The 22,333-nt window shown below is 37.4% G+C and overlaps 2 protein-coding genes across 4 annotated transcripts; both read left to right on the plus strand.

Annotated features, from left to right (window-relative positions):
• Positions 1 to 233: 233 nt before the first annotated feature.
• abhd13 (abhydrolase domain containing 13) lies at positions 234 to 2,832 on the plus strand. The gene is made up of 2 exons (XM_065292933.2): positions 234 to 383; positions 1,327 to 2,832. The coding sequence occupies exon 2, from the start codon at positions 1,374 to 1,376 to the stop codon at positions 2,385 to 2,387; it is 1,014 nt and encodes a 337-aa protein (XP_065149005.1). The 5' UTR covers positions 234 to 383; positions 1,327 to 1,373; the 3' UTR covers positions 2,388 to 2,832.
• A 3,471-nt stretch (positions 2,833 to 6,303) lies between these two features.
• tnfsf13b (TNF superfamily member 13b) lies at positions 6,304 to 13,002 on the plus strand. Of its 3 annotated transcripts, none has more exons than XM_065292935.2 (7): positions 6,304 to 6,599; positions 6,673 to 6,954; positions 10,521 to 10,599; positions 11,075 to 11,131; positions 11,397 to 11,521; positions 11,632 to 11,797; positions 11,922 to 13,002. In XM_065292935.2, the coding sequence occupies exons 2-7, from the start codon at positions 6,685 to 6,687 to the stop codon at positions 12,032 to 12,034; spliced, it is 810 nt and encodes a 269-aa protein (XP_065149007.1). In that variant the 5' UTR covers positions 6,304 to 6,599; positions 6,673 to 6,684; the 3' UTR covers positions 12,035 to 13,002. The 3 variants fall into 3 exon arrangements, with proteins under 3 accessions (XP_065149007.1, XP_065149006.1, XP_065149009.1); XM_065292934.2 differs by having other exon boundaries at positions 6,319 to 6,599; positions 6,670 to 6,954; XM_065292937.2 differs by having other exon boundaries at positions 6,321 to 6,599; positions 6,670 to 6,954; positions 11,647 to 11,797.
• Positions 13,003 to 22,333: the final 9,331 nt, after the last annotated feature.

Here is a 22,333-nt window from a genome sequence, read left to right on the forward strand (position 1 = left end):
CAGAAGCCACATTTATGTGACAAATGTAAACGCGCCGTGTCCTGATATACGGATGATCGGATCTGCGTGAACGGATCACCGAGATCGCATGTTGATGCAAAATGTAAACGCAGCCTATTATTGTTGTAAATCCCTCATAAAAGAATGTTTGTTCTTAATATTGTATTGAACTAAAACATTGAACTAACCGTAAGCAAATTGGTTCCGCCGTTTCCACCCGGAAGCTCCTAGACGCGACACAAGTGCACAGCAGCATTTCAGGCTAGATTTGTTGCTAGCCACAGTGGACCAGCTGAAATTTCACGGGATGTGTGTGTAGATGACAATTTTACCTGCTTGTTACCCGACCTCTCCGAAGATGTGTCGCTAAATAATGCGCTAACGTGAGTAGTTTTATATGCGGTTGTTAGCAGATGTGTGTTTGACTGTGCTAGCAGGTTGATTAGCAGTGCAGTAACTTACATGAAGTCCAGAGGGAAAGCTGCTGTCAAAAACTGTCAACATCAATCTGTCATCTGTGTGTTTATGATACGTGTCAGCTGTATTAGAATCTGGGGTGTTTCTCATTTAAGATGTCAACAGCTGACTGAAAATCCAGCATACATTTTGAGCTAAATGCGAGGTCTGTAATGCGGATACACATTGATCTGTTTAACTAACTTACATGATTTTATTTTATTTGTACAGTATGTTGTTTAGGAAAACCAGGTGTTTGAACTTTACATGGGCTGCATAAAAACTGATCTGAATTCCAGTGTAATTGTGGAACGACTGGTCAAGACTGGACTTGGTCCCTAAATACCCTAAGGGGTGTAACATAGCTTTCTGTTTTACCAGAGATGGCCTGAAATGAGTCAGATTTTAAATATCTATATAATGTATATTCATATGCATGTATTTGAACATACAGTGCACTACAAAGAGTACTGTGGTGGTACATTGATGGTATCATACTTTGGTATTTCATTTTTATACCATGGTAGGGGTGGGCACAAGAAATGCTATGCCACGCATGCATATCACTTTAAAAATAAACATACATACAGCATATTTTCCCTCTTTTTTAACTATATAGTCATAATATGAAGTATAAGATGACAGCTTAGGATGGATGAAATCATGACTTAAAACAGAAAATCTAATATAACATATGAATAGTTTTAACTCAAAGCCATTGTAAAATAGATTATATATATGCACATATGTCTGCATTTTATAAAATCCAACATTAACGTGCCAAGTTGTGATGACCATAAGCAACTATTAATAATAATAACACTTGTTAATAATAATCTACTATCAATCTGACTGGCTGTATTTCTCCAGATTGCATCTACAGTGAGTTTGGAGACTCTCTTGTCATCCCGGTCGTCATGGAGAAGCCATGGAGGTTATGGGGGGCACTGGAGGCGTGTTTGCTGACCCTTTGCGCGTGGTCTTGGGGAGCCTGTCGCCTCTCCCTGCTTGCCCTCATTCTGACCTTCCACCTATACGGGGGCTTCATACTGCTGGGACTCATTTTGGCATCTGTGGCGGGAATCCTGTACAAGTTCCAGGACGTGCTGCTTTACTTTCCCGATCAGCCATCATCCTCCCGCCTTTACGTTCCCATGCCAACGGGAATCCCGCACGAGAACGTGTACGTCCGCACTAAGGACGGCGTGCGGCTCAACCTCATCCTGCTACGTTACACCGGTGAAAACCCTGCTTCCGCCCCAACCATTTTGTATTTCCATGGCAACGCAGGGAACATCGGCCACCGTGTGCCTAACGCCCTGCTTATGCTGGTCAATCTAAAATCCAACGTGGTTCTGGTGGACTACAGAGGCTATGGAAAGAGCGACGGGGAACCTAGCGAGGAGGGACTTTACCAGGACGCCGAGGCCACGTTAGATTACATCATGACCCGGCCGGACATCGACAAGACGAAAGTGGTTCTGTTCGGACGGTCGTTGGGAGGTGCGGTAGCTATCCGTCTGGCTTCGGGCAACCCTCACCGAGTGGCCGCCATCATGGTGGAGAACACTTTCCTGAGCATCCCGCACATGGCGGCCACACTATTTTCGTTCTTTCCCATGCGCTACCTGCCTCTGTGGTGCTACAAGAACAAATTCCTGTCCCATAGGCATGTGACAGGGTGCCGTATGCCGTCTCTCTTTATCTCGGGCTTATCAGACCAACTCATCCCCCCTGTAATGATGAAACAGCTGTACGAATTGTCTCCGTCTCGGACTAAACGCCTTGGAATCTTTCCGGAGGGTACGCACAATGACACCTGGCAGTGCCAAGGGTATTTCGCAGCTCTGGAGCAGTTTATGAAGGAACTGCTTAAAAACCACGCCAGAGAAGAGACAGCCCAGGGTGCAGTTAATGTCACTATTATATAAAAAATAACTGCTATGAATCTAAACCCTATCAGAATGTACAAGTTATGCTTTTGTTTATTCTTTTTTCCAACTCGTTATGCTTTTTTTCATTGATCACACACAACAAGAATTTATTATTTACTATTTAAATTATGTCCTAAAGGAGGCCACCGGACGTCATTGGGATTTTTGAATGCATCGTTTAATCACTTCTTACTTCTTTGTAATTTTTACATGGAAATACATCCACATCGACTAACAAGTGTATACACAATGTCCTCACCAACTGCAAATTAAAAAAACTAGAAAATAAAATTCGATGAATTTGGCTATATGTATACATTGTGTAGATTATTCTGGTAACGCTTTACAGTAAGGTTGTGTACTTTAAAACTTAAAGGGACAATCCACTTTAAAAAAAAAATATGCTAATTTTCTATCTCCCCAGAGTTAAACATTTGGTTTTTACTGTTTTGGAATCCATTCAACTGATCTCCGGGTCTGAGGGGACCACTTTTAGCATAGCTTAGCATAAACCATTGAATCTGATTAGACCATTAGCATCACGTTAAAAAATAACCAAGGAGTTTCGATAATTTTCCTATTTAAAACTTGACTCTTCTATAGTTACGCACTGCATGCCCGAAAATAGTCCCCTTGGTTACTTTTAATAGTCCTTGATTATAATAGTTTTAAACAGGAAAAATATCGAAACTCTTTGGTTATTTTTAGGTGTGATGCTAATGGTCTAATCAGATTTAATGGATTGTGCTAAGCTATGCTAAAAGTGGGACCGCCAGACCCGGAAATCAGCTGAATTGATTCCAAAATGGTAAAAATCAAATGTTTAACTCTAGGGGAACTGGAAAATATTTTCAAAAAAGTAGTGTGTCCCTTTAATGCATATGAACAGCAACAGCATTTATCAACTGGGTTTATTGTTAAAGGGATAGTTTACCCAAAAATAAACGAAAAGTCTGCCATTTACTCACCTTCATGTTGTTATAAACCCGTATAATGAACACAAAGCAAGATATTTGTAATCAAGCGGTACGCATGAGCACCATTGACCTCCATAGAAAGGAAAAATAATACTTTGGAAGTCAGCGGGTCTGAAAAATGTTTAAGTTACAAACATTTTTCAAAATATTTCCTTTGTGTTCAGCAGAATAAAGAAATGTATGCAGGTTTGTAAAAACTTGAGGCAGAATTTTCATTTTTTTAACAAATAATAATGTAAACAACTTTCAGTGGAAAAAAAATATGCACATTAGCCAAAGTCAATAAATGCTGTATTCATTCAGTTAAGCTGTTATGTATACAGCCACATTGTGAAGTGTTACAATTTAGATTTTTATGTGAAACAGAACAGAGGGCTCAGTTATACTTTGAATCATTTTTGCCTTTCAAATGCCAGTGAATACAGTCATGGATCACGGGCAACTGATCCCAATCATCTTGTCTACCATATTTCACTCATTCAAGTTTACTGTAGTCGTCTGTCATTTGTTAGAGATTTATTTATAACACAGCCTTCTTTTAACAGAAGGTTTAAAATCCACTCAGGAAATCGGCTCATTGTGATTCAATCTCGCGTTTTGTATTTGCATTTCGAGCTGTGTTTGAGAAGTGTTGATGGTGGCTGAAGTACACTGTGAGCGCTGAACAAAAATACCATTGCAAAAAGCCTAAAGTATCTTTTTTCTCTGTCTCTCAGGCTTTGTGATCTTTTAACAGAACGAGTGAAATCGCACATAACAGCTGCTTGACAGTGATCCAAGCACAGTCCATTTGCACAGGTTGTAAATTAAACTTTTCCATTATTTAAATCAGGACAAGTGCTTATCATCAAATCTCTGCCGATGACCTGTTTTATTTGGATCATGTTTGAATGACTGCCCATTTGTAGCCACATTCTGTTTTTTTTTTCCTAAAAGAAAATAAAAGTTAATGGTAAATAAAACGCTGCCATTATTTTTACCTTCCAGCTCACAGAGTTAATTTTAAATAATGATGAAAGTAAACAGTGGACAACAAAAAAAAAAACAATTTTATTCTTAAAATTCAACTTTTCGCATATTCACCTATGCATGTCACGTTTGGTCCATGACATGTAAAATTTGATCATTGAGTCAAACCTATAGCACAACATTAACTCCATATTTAAATTTTCGACAAATCAAATCAGATTGAAAGGTTTGGGTGGAAATAAGATTTTTTTTAAATAAATATCATGTCATGATTAACTCACCCAAAATTTGCTCCAAACCTATATACATTTCTTTGTTCTGCTGATTTTTTTTTTTATGTTAATAGTCAAACAGAGCTGGGGCACCATTCACTTCCTTAGTATTATTTTTAAAGTATATTCGATTGAACTCTCAATTTGAAAGGCATACATTTTGATCAGTTAATATAATGCATCAGAGATAAAACACAGGAAGAAGGTTCAGTAAAAGTTTGTCTTTTCCATAAGTTTGGTTTTAGTATTAAATGATCCTGAACCGTGGACTTTGCAACCCTGCTCCATCATGTAGTGTTGCATCAATGCATATCCAAGTCTGTAATAACTGCATGCTTTAGACGATCAGCACATTTTGTTCAACTCTGGTGCACTTTTCCATTTGCGTTCCTTGTAATGTGATGACAGATTTCGAAGCATTTGCATGCAAATATTGATATCTTTGAACCAGGGGTTATGTCAGGCTTCCAAAGTCCACCTTTCAAGATTGGGTTGATTAGGACTTTTGGTTTTCAGATGTGATTGAGAGATTGTTTGTATAGAAGCTTTAGATATATTCAGTTGTGAGTTATTTATGTTTTTTTAGTAAAAACAGGATGGTTGTATCCAAGGAGTGGGATGGGGGAACCAGCTGATGCAGGGGAAGGCAAATGAGTGGTTTTCGTACATAATTGTTTAGTAGGGATGCACCGATATATCGGCCTGTATCCTACTATGCAGCCAATGATAAAGTTGTATAAGAACTCATGCTTTGCTTTTGTATTTTGAATTGGGTGACAGTGTTGCAGTTTGTTCGCTGTGCACTTTTAGGATTTCAGAGCATAATAATTTAAACAATAATTACAAAGCAAAACTATCACTTTCAGTGGATGTCATTCAAAGTAATTAAATATCAATGTTGGCACAGAAATTTTGCATAGATGCATCCTTTATTTTTACCTTTAAATCTTTCACTTAAAGGAAATACTTTATCATTGGAACGATAAATGGTCATTTGAGGAATTGTGGGTAATTCTTCACAATTTAAATATGATATGATTTTCAGTTTCATTGTTTCCAAGCCTTTTGTTCAATCACAGTTATGTGCCATGATACTCTCTTGAATGTCTGTGTGGTTGAGTGTAACTTTTGGATACTGTATAACATAAACATTGATACAAAGATGCTAAAATGTCATGATTTAATATAAATACATAGTTTGACTGATAAAAATATTCTTGGCATGTTCTGGCCGTTATCTGGGGCTAGTTTGTATGTTCTCATTTCATCTTGTTCCTGAACTGAATATATTAAATATAATATCAAGCCCTGCTCATTTGCATTTTTACAGCAAAAGACTTTAAGATCTGAATGTGTCTCATGCTTTTTTCAATACATATGTGTTTTAAACTATGGATTTTCTAGTCGAACCATTTTCTCATGTAAATATAATTAAATCACACTTTCTATTTTCCGTCTGGTGACATGCAATAAAGAAATCAAACCCTTCTGATAACTTTGCCGCCCAGCGTCTGATTTTAAAGTGTCTGCTTCCTCTTTCACCATGGATACAATGCTTTAAAAAGAGTCTGTGTTTTTATTAGTCATTGTAATTTATGCTTACATATGCACTGTTGATTTATAACGGACAAATATAACAAAGACACTTTCATATTCACTATTCATTGCCATGACATTTTCCGCTTTTTTTGGAGGTGGTGACAAAGCAACTTTCGGTTGCATTGCAGCGCTCAGTACAGTAGGCGTGGAAAGCTTGGCAGGAAAGGGAGAACATTGGTGCGAAAACCAAACTGTTAGCTAAAGACGTAAAGGCAAGACTTGAACTGTAAAACCTTTAACAGCTAGAGTTTTCTTTTCCCCACATCTACAAATTTAACTGATACGACATCAGGAACAAGGTTGCTCATGCAGAAGAGCTTTAGTCTGTGGATTATCTCTGATCCAGAAATGTTCACTGCGAGGATCTCAAATGATTGAAGTCATGTTTTGAGGTGAGTTGAAATCAGCTTGTAGAAAATAAATATCAAAGAGATTTTGCTCATGAATAATTCTCTTTTCTAGAAGTTTGTTTTCATCATGCCTGCTGGAGATATTGGCTCGTGTCGGGGTGAAAGTGGAAGGCTGCCCTGGGTGTTCGTGGTCCTGGTTCTTGCCGTCGTCACCTCTTCTTCCCTCTCTGTTCTTTCCCTGTATCATGTTCTGGCTCTGCAGGCCGAGGTGGAGGGTCTGAGAGCCGAAGTGGGCCGAAAGAGAGAGGAACACAGCGGGAAACTGGAAGAACCTGTGGAGGGAGCAGAGAAACTGACCCAGCACCAGAAACAAGAGGAGTGCCAGGACACAATTGAGGTGAGGACAATAATACCTGGAATGAATTGTATCGAGTACTTTGTAAAAGTTATTTAAAAGGAACTTGATGATTAGTGAAGACCAAGTCAAGTCGGGTTGTTACAAATATAGCTTTTTGTATCTTAAACTCTAAGCTTTGTGTCTATATGGAAATCGCCTTTTTGAGAATGACCAGAAAATATATACTGGACTCCAATACGTATAAGCTTAATACATAAAACATACAGGGGAGGTTACCTGGACAGGGCTTATCCTAGACCCAGACTAAAATGCATGTTTGAGCTGCCTTTACTTCAAAACACCTACGGTACTGTGCAAAAGTCTTAGGCCACCACCACCAGACTTGTTGTTTTAGAAGTTTTAATGTCCATCCATATTTATTTTTCATTCTATAAGGTACAAACAGAAAATACAGGAAATATGTAAAAAAAAAAAATCCTCAGTGTTTAATGTGACCTCTCTTGGCACTAAACACATCTTGAGCGTAATGAAGTAAAAAGACTAATTTCTTAAAATTAGACATTAGGATTTAATTTTATTTAGGTTTAAGAGATCCTGCAGTTTTCTGTTATTGCTCAAGTGGAAGGGGAGTTTACCTTAAAAACTTGACACATCAGTTTACATTTTTATACAGTTTTAATACTAAACTGTGGGATTAATCCAGGACTAGGCCTTAGTTATATTTTTATAGTTATATCGGGAAATTTAATAGTTTGATATAACTTTATAATAAGGCTCCATGAATCACAATAAAGTAATACCTAAATAAATTCTTACTTAAATATGAAGTAATGCTGAATTAAAGCATGTACTAATCATAAACTAACTACAAATATGACTCAACACATTAATTCATTCATTAATACATTAACTAACAACTAAAAACATGTTGGGGCAGTTTCCCGGACAGGTTTAAGTTGTATTAGTAAGTTTATGTTTGTTTTACAAACAAACCTTACAAAAAACAATACTGGTGTGCAGAGTTGTATAGTACTTAAGTGTTTGTACTTTCTGCATAAAAGTAAATTTTCATTTAATCGTATCTTATTAGTGTTTTTCTTTGGAAAACATACATTCCAAAACACATTATCATAATTTTTACTCCACTATATTTCATAATTTGAAGTTTTTTGTTTATATTTAATATTTAAGTACATTAAACATTTAGTAATTGTTTGTACTTTTACTCAAGAAAGTAAAAGTACACAATTTTTATGTAATTAGGCATTAAATCAATTTTCATATGCAAAATATAATGAATACACAGTATGATTCTATGCTTTAGAATGTAGTGAAAAGTTTTTACTAAAGAAAAGTAAATTTTTTCCCAAGACAAACACTCTGATAAAGCACAGATGCTTGGAGAATGTAACTAAAATACTTAAGTATTATACACCTCTGCTGGTGTGCATATTGAGACAAAACAATGGCACTGATATATTTTAAGGTATGTCAGTATAAGATGTTTTTAAAGTAAGGCAGCACAAACACGCATTTTGAAAATTTGCTCATTTTCGATCTCCCCTAGAGTTAAACATTTGATTTTTACCGTTTTGGAATACATTCGTCCGATCTCCGGGTCTGGCGCTAGCACTTTTAGCATAGCTTAGCATAATCCATTGAATCTGATCAGACCATTAGCATCTCGTTAAAAAATAACCAAAGAGTTTCAATATTTTTCCTATTTAAATCTTGACTCTTCTGTAGTTACATCGTGCACAAAGACCGAGAGAAAATTAAAAGTTGTGATTTTCTAGGCCAATATGGCTAGGAACTATACTCTCATTCTGCCGTAATAATCAAGGACTTTGCTGATGTAACATGGCTGCAGCAGCCGCAATGATATTACGCACTGCCCGAAAATAGTCCCCTTGATTACTTAAATGGCAGGTGCTTCAGCCATGTTACAGCAGCAAAGTCCTTGATTATTACGCCAGAATGAAAGTATAGTTCCTAGCCATATTGGCCTAGAAAATCCCAACTTTTAATTTTCCGTCGGTCTTAGTACACAATGTAACTACAGAAGAGTCAAGGTTTATTTAGAAAAAATATCGAAACTCTTTGGTTATTTTTTAGTGTGATGATAATGGTCTAATCACATTCAATGGATTATGCTAAGATAAAGTGGTACTGCTAGACCCGAAGATCAGCTCAATGATTCCAAAAGGGTAAGAATCAAATGTTTAAGTCAAGGGGAGCTGCAAAATTAGCATATTTTCAAAAAAGTGGAGTGTCCCTATACAGACTCTTCATTAGTTTATTGTTAGTACATGCATTAGTTCATGTTGAAGTAAAAATGAATGTATGTCTTAGTTCATTAGGTGGTGTTTTCCCAGACAGGGATTATCTAAAACCAGGACTAGGCCTTAGTTTACTTAGAAAATATAACTACACTGTAAAAAATTAGCTGTAATTATGCATTAACTTTGAACAAACTGTTGCCAGTAAATAACATAAATGTAAAATCTACAGTAAGTTACTGGCAACCAGTTGCCAGTAATACTGTCATTTCTACAGAAATTTTTTACAGTGTAGTTTTAACAAATATGCCTTACTAAAAACATTGCTTGTGTGCATTTCGAGATTAAACAAAGGGCACTGATGTATGTAAGCAATTAGGTACGAGAGGTTGTGCTCTATCGTGAATAATCGGTTACCACATCATATTAAAGTAAAAAAAATATTAGTGCAACTTTCATCAAGCTAAATCAATAAAAAGCATTCCTTCCGCTAGAAAAAATAGTCCCTGACCATTAACAAAAATGTGTTCCAATGTGTAATATGCATGAAAGCTCAAATAAAAACAACAAACCGATATGTGTGGTTGCTAAGGGTGTTGCTAAGGGCGCAGTGATAAACAGAACCGTTGGGTGAAGCGGTCATAGCCGTGTTTTATGGTGAATAAAGCACACCTATTGACCAATCAGAATCAAGGATTGGAACCAACCGTTGTATAAGTTAAGATATGTCAGTGCAGGTTGTGTTTGTGCAGTTTGGACACCTCTTACATTTATTTTAGTCTTGGACTAGTGTAATCCCTGTCCGGGAAACCGCCCCTATGATTCATGGACCCTTATTATAAAGTGTGACTAATAGTTTTTATAAACATTCCTTACAAAAAACATTACTGGTGTGCATCTTGAGACGAAACTAAGGCACTGATGTATGTTAAGATATGTCAGTGCAAGATGTTTTTATTTTTTAGTTATGACAGCTCAAACATACAATAGTCTGGAACAAGTCTTAAGCGTTACAAAAAATAATGTTATGTTTCATAATGAATATGTTAACTCAAATACATTCAACAAAAATTATTTAAAATATTATATACAAGAAAAAGAAAAAAAATAGTAACATACGACAATTTTTTTTTTTTTGAAGGGGGGTTCTTCTGTGGCTTCACTTCTATGGCATCAATTTTTTTTTAAGTATTTTTTTATGTACCTAACAAACCAGAGCCTATTGTAACACCACTAACACCATAACTTGTCTAAACTGGTCTAAGCTGTTATATTCAGCAGGTCTCTGTATGTTTGAAATCAGTCACATTTTGTGTGTTTTTCAAGTGTCTACAGCAAACTAAGATGGTTAATACCACACCAAACCACAATGAAATGACAAAAAGAAGTCTTGGTCAACTATCAGGCAAGCCCACATCTCTATTATTTATCTTACAATCATATCATTACAGTTCTCCATCTGTTTTCGTGCAGACACGTTTTGCCTACAGTAGATGTTTGTTCGAGCATTTTTGAAGATGTGGATAGATGCAGCTAAAGTCTCTTTCTCCACTTTACTCTAAATAGATGTGGGGTTTTTACCGTTTGCTAAGAGCGACGGTGTGGGACACAAAGTCTCCTTGATGGTGCAAGATTAAAACCACTTAATTTAAAAACATGCACATTGTGCAATAGTTCACCAATACCCATTTACATATCCTCTTCCTTTATGAGTCACCGCATGCAAAACCTGATTAGATTATTATTAAAGCTGCCAAAGCACCACTGCTAGCAATGCACAGCTGTGATGTTTTTTTTTGTATTATTCACAAATACATGTAAAACTTAATCATTGTACATCATTTGCCTGTTCAAATATAAACTCTTCTGACTTTCCGCAGAAATTCAGCCGTGCTTGCAGATGATGGGGGACAATAAGAAAAAAACCTTTCAGAAGGGTAATGAAGGAGTTATAAATTGCTAGTGTTTTTGTTTTAAAGGTTCATATCATCAAAAACAGAGCATTTATGCGTCAGTGGCATTTTATGTAATAAAAACCAGACTGATAAAACTGATAAAACCCACGGCTGTGGTTATCAAACCTTGTGTTGTTTCTGGCACCTGCGTACATACAGTACTACTGAGTAACTAAAGTTTATGGTTAAGTTCCCTGATCATTTCAGTACAATGTCTGTGTGGCACATTTTATTTGTTTTTGCTCAGAGTTTGCTTTAGAAATGTCCACAGCGGTCCCATGGCAGACGGGAATTAAGCGTGGCTCCGCCCTGGAGGAAGACCAGGGCACCATTTTAGTCAAAGAAGAAGGATTCTTCTTCATCTATAGTCAGGTACATCAATGTTATTACAGTATCACACATGCTTGAGGCTTCTTTGACCTTTCAAGTAAACTTTGTGACATCCCAACACAGTGCTATGTTTTCTTCCTCAAAACTTGAAGCTCTCCTTTTCCCAGGTGTACTACATAGACCCCATGTTCGCCATGGGCCACATTGTGATTCGTATAAAGAAGAACGTTGTAGGTGATGAGAGTCAACACGTGGTTCTGTTTCGCTGCATTCAGAGCACAAATCAAGTCCGGTATTACAACACCTGCTACACTGGGGGTCAGTTTACTTCTTAATGTTTATCAGCATTACAAAAAGAACGCATAGATAGATAGTGTATAAATATATAAAGATACATGAACTGTCAAATATAAATAAATATAACTGATTGTGTAATGTGCAGGTGTAGTGAAGCTGGACCCTGGGGACAAACTGGAGCTTCTGATACCTCGTTCCCAAGCAAATATTTCTCTGGATGGGGATTCCACTTTCTTTGGAGCAATTAAACTGGCCTGAGTATAGGGCAAGACTTTGGGACACATGTGCTGGTACTGCGATCTGGACATGACTTCATGCATGTACATACAAGAGCTGTTTAGTAATCTAAAACTGACGGAAAAGGGAATTTTTAACACCAGCTACAGTTCACAACCCAGTGGCACTTTCACCGCGGGCGCTAGTGACGTGAACGGATGTGTGATGATGTTTTTTCCGCTTGTTTTGTTTATGCAGAGTGTTTACCGCACATGACTCATAGCTCAGTTCATATATAATACGAATGTACTTGATTCACACATATAATACATTTCGCACAATATATTAGTGCATTCAATTCCAAATCTTAAAATCTAATCCCATACTGAATATTTCATTTCACTTGGAAACACATGCTGTTGCGTTGCATTTTGGACTATGACACATTTACTTTTCTTTGTATACACTTTATTTGTTAGTATTGTAAGGAAAATTATTTGTGTTTTTAGAGTACAATGAAAACAAATTGTTTATTATAATGTTACAGAAAAAAATATTTTGTGCCTATTGGTTAATGGACAGTTAATGCTTACAAAGCACTTTAATTATTTCAGGAGAAGGCTTTAGTATCATTTAACACCATTTCAGTTTAAGATGTAGTTGTCATCATTCTCGAACAGCAGATGGCGACATTTTCACGTTGTGGAGCCACTGTGACGTTAAAGTAAAAGCATTTCTTTGTGTTACTGTATGTACTGTATGTGCTTTAGGTCACTCTCACAAAAACAGCCTGTCTCTTCAATCTCTGAGCAGATGTTGTGAAGAAATTAGATGGCATCATACATCAAAACACAGTTGCTTAACTACTGAAGTGTCTCGTGTCTTTTGTAAGAAATAGAACAGATTGCTTTGTTTAGCAAGTGACAATTTTCTATTACATATTATAGTTTGCAATTACAAGATGCTTTAATTTGTTTATGGGGCACTGACAAAATAAAGAGGACTTTTTTACGAGCCTATAAGTAAATCCTGTCGTGATCATTGGGGTGCACATGGTTTTAAAGTGTAACAGAGTTTTGATCTGTTTTGTGGTGTGCACATTTACAGACCACTAGACGGCAGCATAGTCATTTAAAACACCCAAATAAAGATGAACAGGCCTGATAGGATTTAAACAGGTTTTTGATTTATTTAATCTATATTCATAAATAGAGAGTGGATGATGTTACATGCAAAGCCTCTAATTAATATTTTTTTAATGTAATGCGCCCTATCTTTCCTTACAGCTCATAACTTACAAAACTGGTAAAAATGTATGATATTTAATTCTAAATAAAAGTGTTGCGAAATGCATAAATTTAAATATCAATATATTCATATTTCTGTATATGAATATAACTTTACCCATGACCTTGAAATGAGCAATTAGCTGTTAGGTGTTAAATCAGTTTAACTATTCATAAAGGAAGAAACATGCACTTACACGGTTTACTTTACTTTTCTGGGCCTCATTTATAAAATGCTTCGTAGAAAACATCCTACATTTGATCTTATGATCATTTATCAAAAATAAAAATAAGATTTCTTTTTTCTTAAACACTTAATTTAAGCAAAATTTTCTCATCCCTATTGGCAGAAATTTTTGCTTGTTTTAATCACAAATTCACTTAAAATGTATAATTTTTGTCTAAAAACTAGACTTGACTAAAAATTCTGCCAATGGGGTAAGCAATTTTTTCTTGAATTTTTCTTGAATTTAGTGTTTAAGAAAAATGTTCAAGATTTTTTTGCTTACCCCATTGGCAGATTTTTTTGCTTGTTTTACACAAAACCACTTACGTTTGTTATTTTTGGTCTAAAAACTAGACTTATTTTCTTACGTAATTTTGCTCATCAAGAAAATACATCTTGCTTTAAGAATTTTAGGTATTTCTATTGAAAACAAGACAAAAATACTAAGAACGTCAGATTTCAATTTTTTTTAGTATTTTTGTTTTGTTTTCAGTAAAAATATAAAAAAAATTCTTAAATTAAAAAAAATCAAATTTAAACAATTTTGCAAAAATTCTGTCAATGGGGTAAGCAATTTTTTCTTGAATTTTTCTTGAATTTAGTGTTTAAGAAAAATGTTCAAGATTTTTTTGCTTACCCCATTGGCAGATTTTTTTGCTTGTTTTACACAAAACCACTTACGTTTGTTATTTTTGGTCTAAAAACTAGACTTATTTTCTTACGTAATTTTGCTCATCAAGAAAATACATCTTGCTTTAAGAATTTTAGGTATTTCTACTGAAAACAAGACAAAAATACTAAGAACGTCAGATTTCGATTTTTTTTTAGTATTTTTGTCTTGTTTTCAGTAAAAATATAAAAAATATTCTTAAATTAAAAAAAATCAAATTTAAACAATTTTGCAAAAATTCTGTCAATGGGGTAAGCAATTTTTTCTTGAATTTTTCTTGAATTTAGTGTTTAAGAAAAATGTTCAAGATTTTTTGCTTACCCCATTGGCAGATTTTTTTGCTTGTTTTATGCACAAAACCACTTACGTTTGGTATTTTTGGTCTAAAAACTAGACTTATTTAAGAAAAAGCATCTTAATTTAAGAATTTTTTGTTGAGGGTTTTATGCTGAGTATTTTTGTGTTGTTGACCGGCCTTCACTGTGCCCATTTTTGATGCGCCGTTATTCAATATTTTTCCCATCCTGCTGTAATGTTTTTTTTTTCATCTGATCTTTTGTTCCCACCACTTTTCAACACAAACTGACGCCCCTGCGCTAAGCACTTTTCAAAAGAGAGTTTTTTTATACTGTAAATATGGACTTGGATTTTTGCATACGCACACTTTACAATCAAATCTACCAAATCCTAAATCTAAAGTTTACTTTCATGTGCTCACGTGAAACCTTCTTGTGCCTTCAAATGCCTGTCGTACGGAGCCTTAGTTTTGCGTACACACGTGAAACTATTGCGTGCGCACATGAAACTATCGCGTACGCACGTGAAACTTTCGCTTTCACTTGCGCACGTGATAGTTTAATATGCGCACGCAATAGCTTCACGTGTGCACGCAAAACTAAGGCTCCGTACGAAAACTCTAAATTGCTGCCTTTTGCGGCAGCTTTCCAAGGCAGGAAGGCATCAAGGCATGTCCGAATCCAATGTTAGATTTACTTCCTGACTCCTGAGATCTTGTTCCACAATTCTACCACTACTACTACCACTTTTAACGAGCAAACACCAGCTACCAGCTTATGCTAATCTTTTTGCTGGATTTTTCAGTAGGGGTCCTGCTCAAGTGACAGCATTTGTACCTTTTTTCTGTCCTTGTACCTCGAAATGCACTATAAGTCAATCTGAATAAAAGAACCTGCCAAATGCACATGTAAATGTAATATATCAATACTGCTGGACTAGCTTATATTTTATTTGAATCTAAAAATATGTGTAAAGTGTCAAACAAGTGTGTGAAAAGTAAATGCTGCACCTCTAAAAAACATTTCTGTCACACTTACTGTAAACCTTAAAAGTATTCAATTGTGCTTGCTTAGCAATTTCCGGGGCAGGACCTTCTTATTGATTTAGATCCTTCAGCAACGCTCAAATCAAAGACAGTCCACTGAGAAAAGAGCATCAAGCCTGCCAAAATCTCTGTGAAAATTGACCAAATCCTTCAATAGCTCACCCAGTGAGAGACTTGTAGCTTAAGGAGCCCAAGGAAGAGATGGCTTCTTGAAATTGTCTCTCATGCTGAGGTATCGACTCGGCAGCACGGAGGGAACGGCCAATTTCAGAGATCAGATCAGTCAAACACACTTCAAGTCTATCGAAAAGCTCAATGAAGATCGATGAACTGGGTTCAGCAATGCCTCTTGCTCCGGTTCTTTTGATTATTTTTCAAAAAAAGGCTCGCTCGGCTGAGCCTCACTTTTTAAAAATGTTTCTATATTGATTTGCTTTCAAAATGGTGACTTCTGTTTAAAAAGAGTCGGATTGTAAGCTATGCTGATCATTTTAGAGGTCTCATGCTATTAAGTTGATCTCTGTGCATGGCAAGATTCCAGATGGGAAGTCTTTTATGTACTTGGTTATGTTGAGTTCAGTGGTTCACGAGAAGACTTTGAGGATGACAATAATGGAGGGTTCAGGGTAATAACAGGCATTTTTGCAGGATAAAGGTAGCAGACTTTTTTCATATCGTTCGATTAGTTTTTCCTGGTGTGATGAATGGAAAAAGAGACATACAAAGGAATAAAAGGAGCTCGTTCAGGAATAATTGTAATGTTTTTTGGGGTTTGCACATTCCCGCAGAGAATGTGTTATGTTAAACTATAGAGTTTTGATCTTTGATATCATTGTCACAAGGTGACGATCTTTTCGGGGCGGAACCAAAAGTCGGGAAACTTTGGTTCCGCCCGGATGTCTCCGCCCAGACCGAAGAACGGAAACACCGGACATCCGGCAGATTCGCGGAGGCTGTAATCAGCCGATTGGGCACAGCTGTGCCTAGTTGAAGAGATCGCTGGGCAATTGGATGACTGAAGTACAGAGAGGAGTATATAAAGCACGGTTAGATCACAGTTCGGAGTTCGGGCACGAGAGGGGGATTGACACGGGGAGAGCTCCTCTGCTTAGGGCAGGAGAGGTAACTACGTACCTTTTGAAGAGCCCGCAGGCTCTGTTGATCCGGGCTGCGCTTGAAGCGCGCGGAAAGAAGACAGGAGCTGCCTGGGGTGAAAGAAAGGCGATACGTGAGTGGAGAAAAGGAGCACCCCGAAGAGAGCATTGTGCTGTCAAGCCTGTGCTTAGTGTGTGCTGGGAAACGGAGCTGTGCTCATTTTTGGACGTGGTGGCTATCTGTGTTTCTCTCTCTCTCTCTCGTTTCAGTCCTTATTGTGGACCTGCTGGAGTGAACAGGAAAGCCCTATGGGTAAGAAGGAACTTTGTTCTAACCAATACTGAAGGAGTAAAGCAGGAAGAGATATTGACCGTCTGGTACAACGTAAATAAAGGCTATCCGCCGTGAGTATACCCTTTCTGTGTGGAGTAACTGGCAAAAATTAACTTGTGTAGCCATTGGAAACCTCCAGGAAAAGGAGGGCGGCCCTACCCCTACCAGAGTGTGGTGGGCGAGCCGTTAGAAGTACACATTCAAACAGCCGCCGCAACGAGACTTATTGTGGTCGTATTTCCCATCGCCTTATCGTAGCCCAAGCGCAGTGGAGGACACCGGGCGCTTCCCTTGTTGTGGTGCACTTATAGTGTGGTGAGTGAGACTGTGTAATAAATCTTTTCACGTTGGAGTGGTGCTGTGTAATTGCTGTGGGTTGCTGTGTGTCTTGTAGACGAAGCCCCGCATCATCCATTTTCTTCCACTGGGCAGAAGACGGAGAGGCCAACGACCTCAGAAACTACTGTTACTATTTGTAGTGTGCTGTTTGGAGTACGAAGGGACGCAGACTAAGAGCTGCCCGTGACCGTGAGTAAATATTGGAAATATTCGTGGTGTAAATTTACCTGTGTCTGTTTTGTCGCAGAGTCAGAGGCGAAAGGGTCCGCCGCCCCCGCGGTCTCTACAAAGGGGCGCCCCTGTCCAGGAGTCGACCGGCCCATGGGCATTGGAGATAGGGCAGCGCTCGACCCGGTGAGGTGGTGTGTGACCTTCGCCCCTCTGCTGACTTACAGAGAAGAACCATACTTACCTAGAAAGCTGTAAACAGCAGAGCCGCGGCCACCTGTGGAGAGAGAGCAGAACGAGAGTGAATAACAGAAGAACAAACTGTGAACGTGATACCTACCCAGAAAGCTGTAACCAGCCGAGCCGGTGAGAAATACTCGAAGTCTCAGTAACAGTGTCTTTGTGTCCTAGCGGCCACCTGTGGAGAGAGAGCAGAACGAGAGTGAATAATCGAAGAACAAATTGTGAACGTGATACCTACCCAGAAAGCTGTAAACAGCAGAGGAGGCGAGAAATACTCGGAGTCTCAGTAACAGTGTCTTTGTGCCCTAGTGGCCTCCTGTGGAGAGAACGGAAAACGAGAAGGAACATGAGGAGAATGGACTGTGTGAAGATACAGTGGTGGTGGAGGAGAGCCTAGAGTGGCCATTGTTTTAAGTCCCCCGTTTCCCCTTCCCTATTTAATATTTTTAAGTAATTTAATAAAGGATATTTTAATTTTATGCTTACCTTGTGTGTCTGGTCATTGGGGTGGCTTTGGGAATCTCCTCGAGGTGGAGAAAGGGGCGTGACCTTATTTACATCTGGGTCCACCCCTACCTGTGACATCATCGTGTAGGATTTTATTTATTTGAAATAAAACCAGAACTCTAAAATGATATTAAAATATTTTTATTAAACTTGCTCAACACAGGTTAATAAAATATTCATGTCTAACATAAATGATTTATTTTGAGGATGTAGAATTAATGATGTGTGCACAAACCAGATGTGGCCACTAGGGGCGCACTATGCAGAAATTATTACATGTATTGCATGTTTTGTTTTTTCTCTCCTCCAGTAAAAATGAATGAGGGATGGAAATTACATTACAATTTATCAAACTAAACACTTTCTAGTTTGAAGCAATATACTTTGAAATCAGTCAAAGTTTTTTTTTTCATGTAAGACTGCTACAGTATGAATTAAACATAAATTATGTGTTTTAACAGATCTCTTCTTGGTTTAATCCTCACTGACCCTAAATATTTAAACGTGTTTAAACATTAAGTGTAAACTTGAAACATGAACTTCCTCAGAGGTTATGGGGATTTTTAAGGATGCTGCAGGCATTGTTTGTTTTAAATGTTAAATGTTTAAATGTTTTGTTGCTTATCATCATCTGTACTACTTTAGTTTGTATTTCATCACATGTTTCTCATTTCTCAACATTTCTGATGTTCCCGTGTGCTCACGGTGTTGCAGGTGAGGAAGAAGGAAATTATTGAGGAGATTGAATGGTATTGTAGACGGTGTCCTGCACCACCATCAAATGGATCCTGAGTATTCTTATGCTGTTCTGCAAAAAATTTATAAAAAATAAAATACAAAAACATTTTTATGCATTTGACCGATGCATTTATCCAAAGTGACCTGTGGTGCATTCAAGGTATGCATTTTATCAGCATGTGTGTCAAGAAGTGTACATTACCAAGATATGTTACAGTATTTAGGGTGTGTTTCATCAGAAGTGGAAGTGATCATACATGTTGATAAATCCACTGAATGAATCATGCACGATATGACCAGGATTTTGTTATTGCCTTAGTTAATAGTTTGTGTTAGCTTCAGTCCTGTATGAGCAACAGGTTGTATTTAGATTAATATCATAACTTTTTCCCTGCAACTGATAACTTGCCAATAGCTATCCACGGTGTCACCTGCCTACATCTTGAGATGCTGTAATAGATCCTGCAGAGGACAAGTGGATTTTGAGAATTGATGGACGGATCATTATTTGTCTTGTTTTAATGACTCCCTCATTATTAACCATTGACTGGTCCTCGGCAGGACCCTAATAGAATGGCATTTGAAGAATATACATTGTATACAAAAAGAACATTAGCAGACGACTTTGGACCGGTTCCACACCGGATTTGCACCAAAGTCAGCAGCTCCAGTACGTATGCGGTGCAGATCCAGCTCAGAGTCATCTGCTTTCTGATTTAGGTGTGTTAAAGGGATAGTTCGGCCAAAAATTATATTAAACCCATTATTTAGGTCCATCATTTTTCAGACGAACACATTTTCAGTTATTTTAGAAAATGTCCTAGATCTTTCCGTTTTTAAAATATAAATGTATGGGATCCACCGTCCATTCTTCACAAAAGTGATCTAAACAACTCCAGGAGGATAAATGAAGGCCTTCTGAGGGTAATCAGTGCAGGTTTGTCATAGAAATATCCATATTTAAAACTTTATAAATGAAAATAATGGCGGCGTTACCGGAAGCTAGTTATTTTTGTTTAATGGAAATATAATTTTGTAACGGAAAGATCTATATATTTTCAAAAATTACTAAAAACAGCTTGAGGGTGAGTAAATTGTGGGTTTTATTATCATTTTTGTCAACTATCCATTTAACTAAGTACTATCTAATTTAATTTATAAAATGTTTAGATTCAACCCTTGATTCTGATTGGACCACTGCACCCAATGATTCTGTGTATCACTGCACAACACCTTTGTGAACATGTGAAACTGTTGCTGTTCATCGTTGGTCAGGGACTACAGTATTTTATCCAGTGGAAGGAAGACTTTAAGTGATTTTACTTCATGAAAGTTGTGCTCATAAATATTTTTTTCTTTAATATTTGACAAAAACAATAAGGTACTCAAGGTTGGTGCTGTATCGACCACTTTCGCTTCGTGCCTTACAACGCCCTTTGGCCGTGACTTATTCATAACACAGCATAGCTGCTTGTACCTTATTGCTTACGCAAACACTAATAAAACACATTTGATTTAAAAACTTCTCCTGTCTGTCTAGAAGCACTTGGGGATGCATCTTATGAAAAATTTTACAATTTTGCTGAGGAGTCAAAAGGAGGCAAATAGATGTTTGGTCTGGGGCAAACAATATGTAACCTTTGTTGCAGATTGCAAGCTTGCACTACTAGTGCGGTAGTAACAGTTGTTTAACCTGCCGTCTGGGGACACATACCATTACAGCTTGCAAACCACAGTCCGAAAAACAATAGGAATGCACAGGGGAGGGGTGGCTGAAGTTCAATCTATAATGTAGAGGAGAAAAAACAGCAGGCCCAGTGAAAAGGCCAAACATGCAATCAACCAATGGCTTTAAAGAAAAACACAGCATCTGGTACAGCAAACCTTCATTGAACCCAGGGTGAGGGGATTGGTCAGCCTCTTCAATGTGTCAGCCAAGCAACGCCCCTCTCCCTCCCAAAAATGTCTTTGTGCGCTGCCATGGCAACTGCTGGTGTGTTGGCGGAAGCTGATGTCATTGTGAATGTGGTTCTGAGGAGATTGGATCCGAATGGGGTGATGGGGAGAAAGATGCAGCGACAGAGACATTTTTGTCCCGCAGGAAATGAAACAAGCTGTGCACACAATGTGGCCGGCCATTCACACACACAAACATACATGCATGCGTTCCCATTTACATATTTTCCCAGAAGACCAAGACTTGTATATTCCTTTTTCAGCCCATATCTCTGGCAGTAACAACAACGCAGCAATGGGTGTGTTCTGTCCACTATTGATCCAGCCCTTGGTTTAAAACAACCTAGCACTTTTAATAGTGTATACTGTATGTTAGATATGCTTTAAATATAAAGAAAATTAATTTGATATTGATATTCATGTCAACTAAGCTAATTTATAATTTCAACACAAGCACATTAATAGTTTAAGGCTACAGAGCTCAGAATGTACAGTACTGAATAACAAGATTGCCCCTTAATTTGTCTACTCCTTCCTCTCCAAACGCATCGCCTATATTTTTTCCCATGGGCATTTTGTTCTCCTTGGATTTCTCCTTATATCCTATTTGGCATGTCTGATATATACTAGAGGGGGTTCCTGAATCTAAAATGTTCCCCGTCTACAACACAGTCTCCTCCTCTCACAGCACTTCCCTGGCACCAGTTCCCCCGCACAAGACCGCCATACCAATTTGAGTTCTGCATGCATTTACTGCAATATTACCTCCAGTTATATACACAATATTTTTAACATAAGCATTGTTTTTGACCCCACAGTGCTTTGTTCTAGTGGGCAAACTCATTGCTATGAATCCCCCCATAAAAACCAACCACCTCAAGGCATTTTGTGGTATAGTCAGAAAATATTTGATTTATTTATTTGTGTTTATGGAGACTATTTTCTGCTTTTTCGTGTCATTGAGCACAAATGTTTTTTTTTTTTCGTGTCACGCAGCATGAATTTCTATAAATAGTATTTTGTGTCCCTATCACGACTTGCATTTCATGTCATTTTATGTATTGTTTTTAATTTTCTATTTTTTTTACACAAAAATCAAACTTTGATGCTCTTCTATGCCTTCACTGTTTGAATGACACATTAGTGCAGAATGTTGTGCGTTTGGCGCATATTTTTACTAACATTATAAACAAAAACAGGAAAAAAATATGATGCTTTTTGAAATGTATGCAAACAGTTACAGTGGCTGAGAAATGCAAAATCAAAACAACAAATTAAAAACATAATGCCAAGTCAAGAAACACAATGGCAAATCCAAGGACAAAATAGACCCCTTCAAGGTTTGTAAACATTGAATGACTATCGGGTGCGCGCACAGCATGGGGTCAAACTGTTCATACCATTAAGGCTTTCTAGTTTAATCTAACCGGGTTGAAAA

This window comes from Paramisgurnus dabryanus, chromosome 15 (assembly GCF_030506205.2).
Source record: "Paramisgurnus dabryanus chromosome 15, PD_genome_1.1, whole genome shotgun sequence".
NCBI lineage: Eukaryota > Metazoa > Chordata > Actinopteri > Cypriniformes > Cobitidae > Paramisgurnus > Paramisgurnus dabryanus.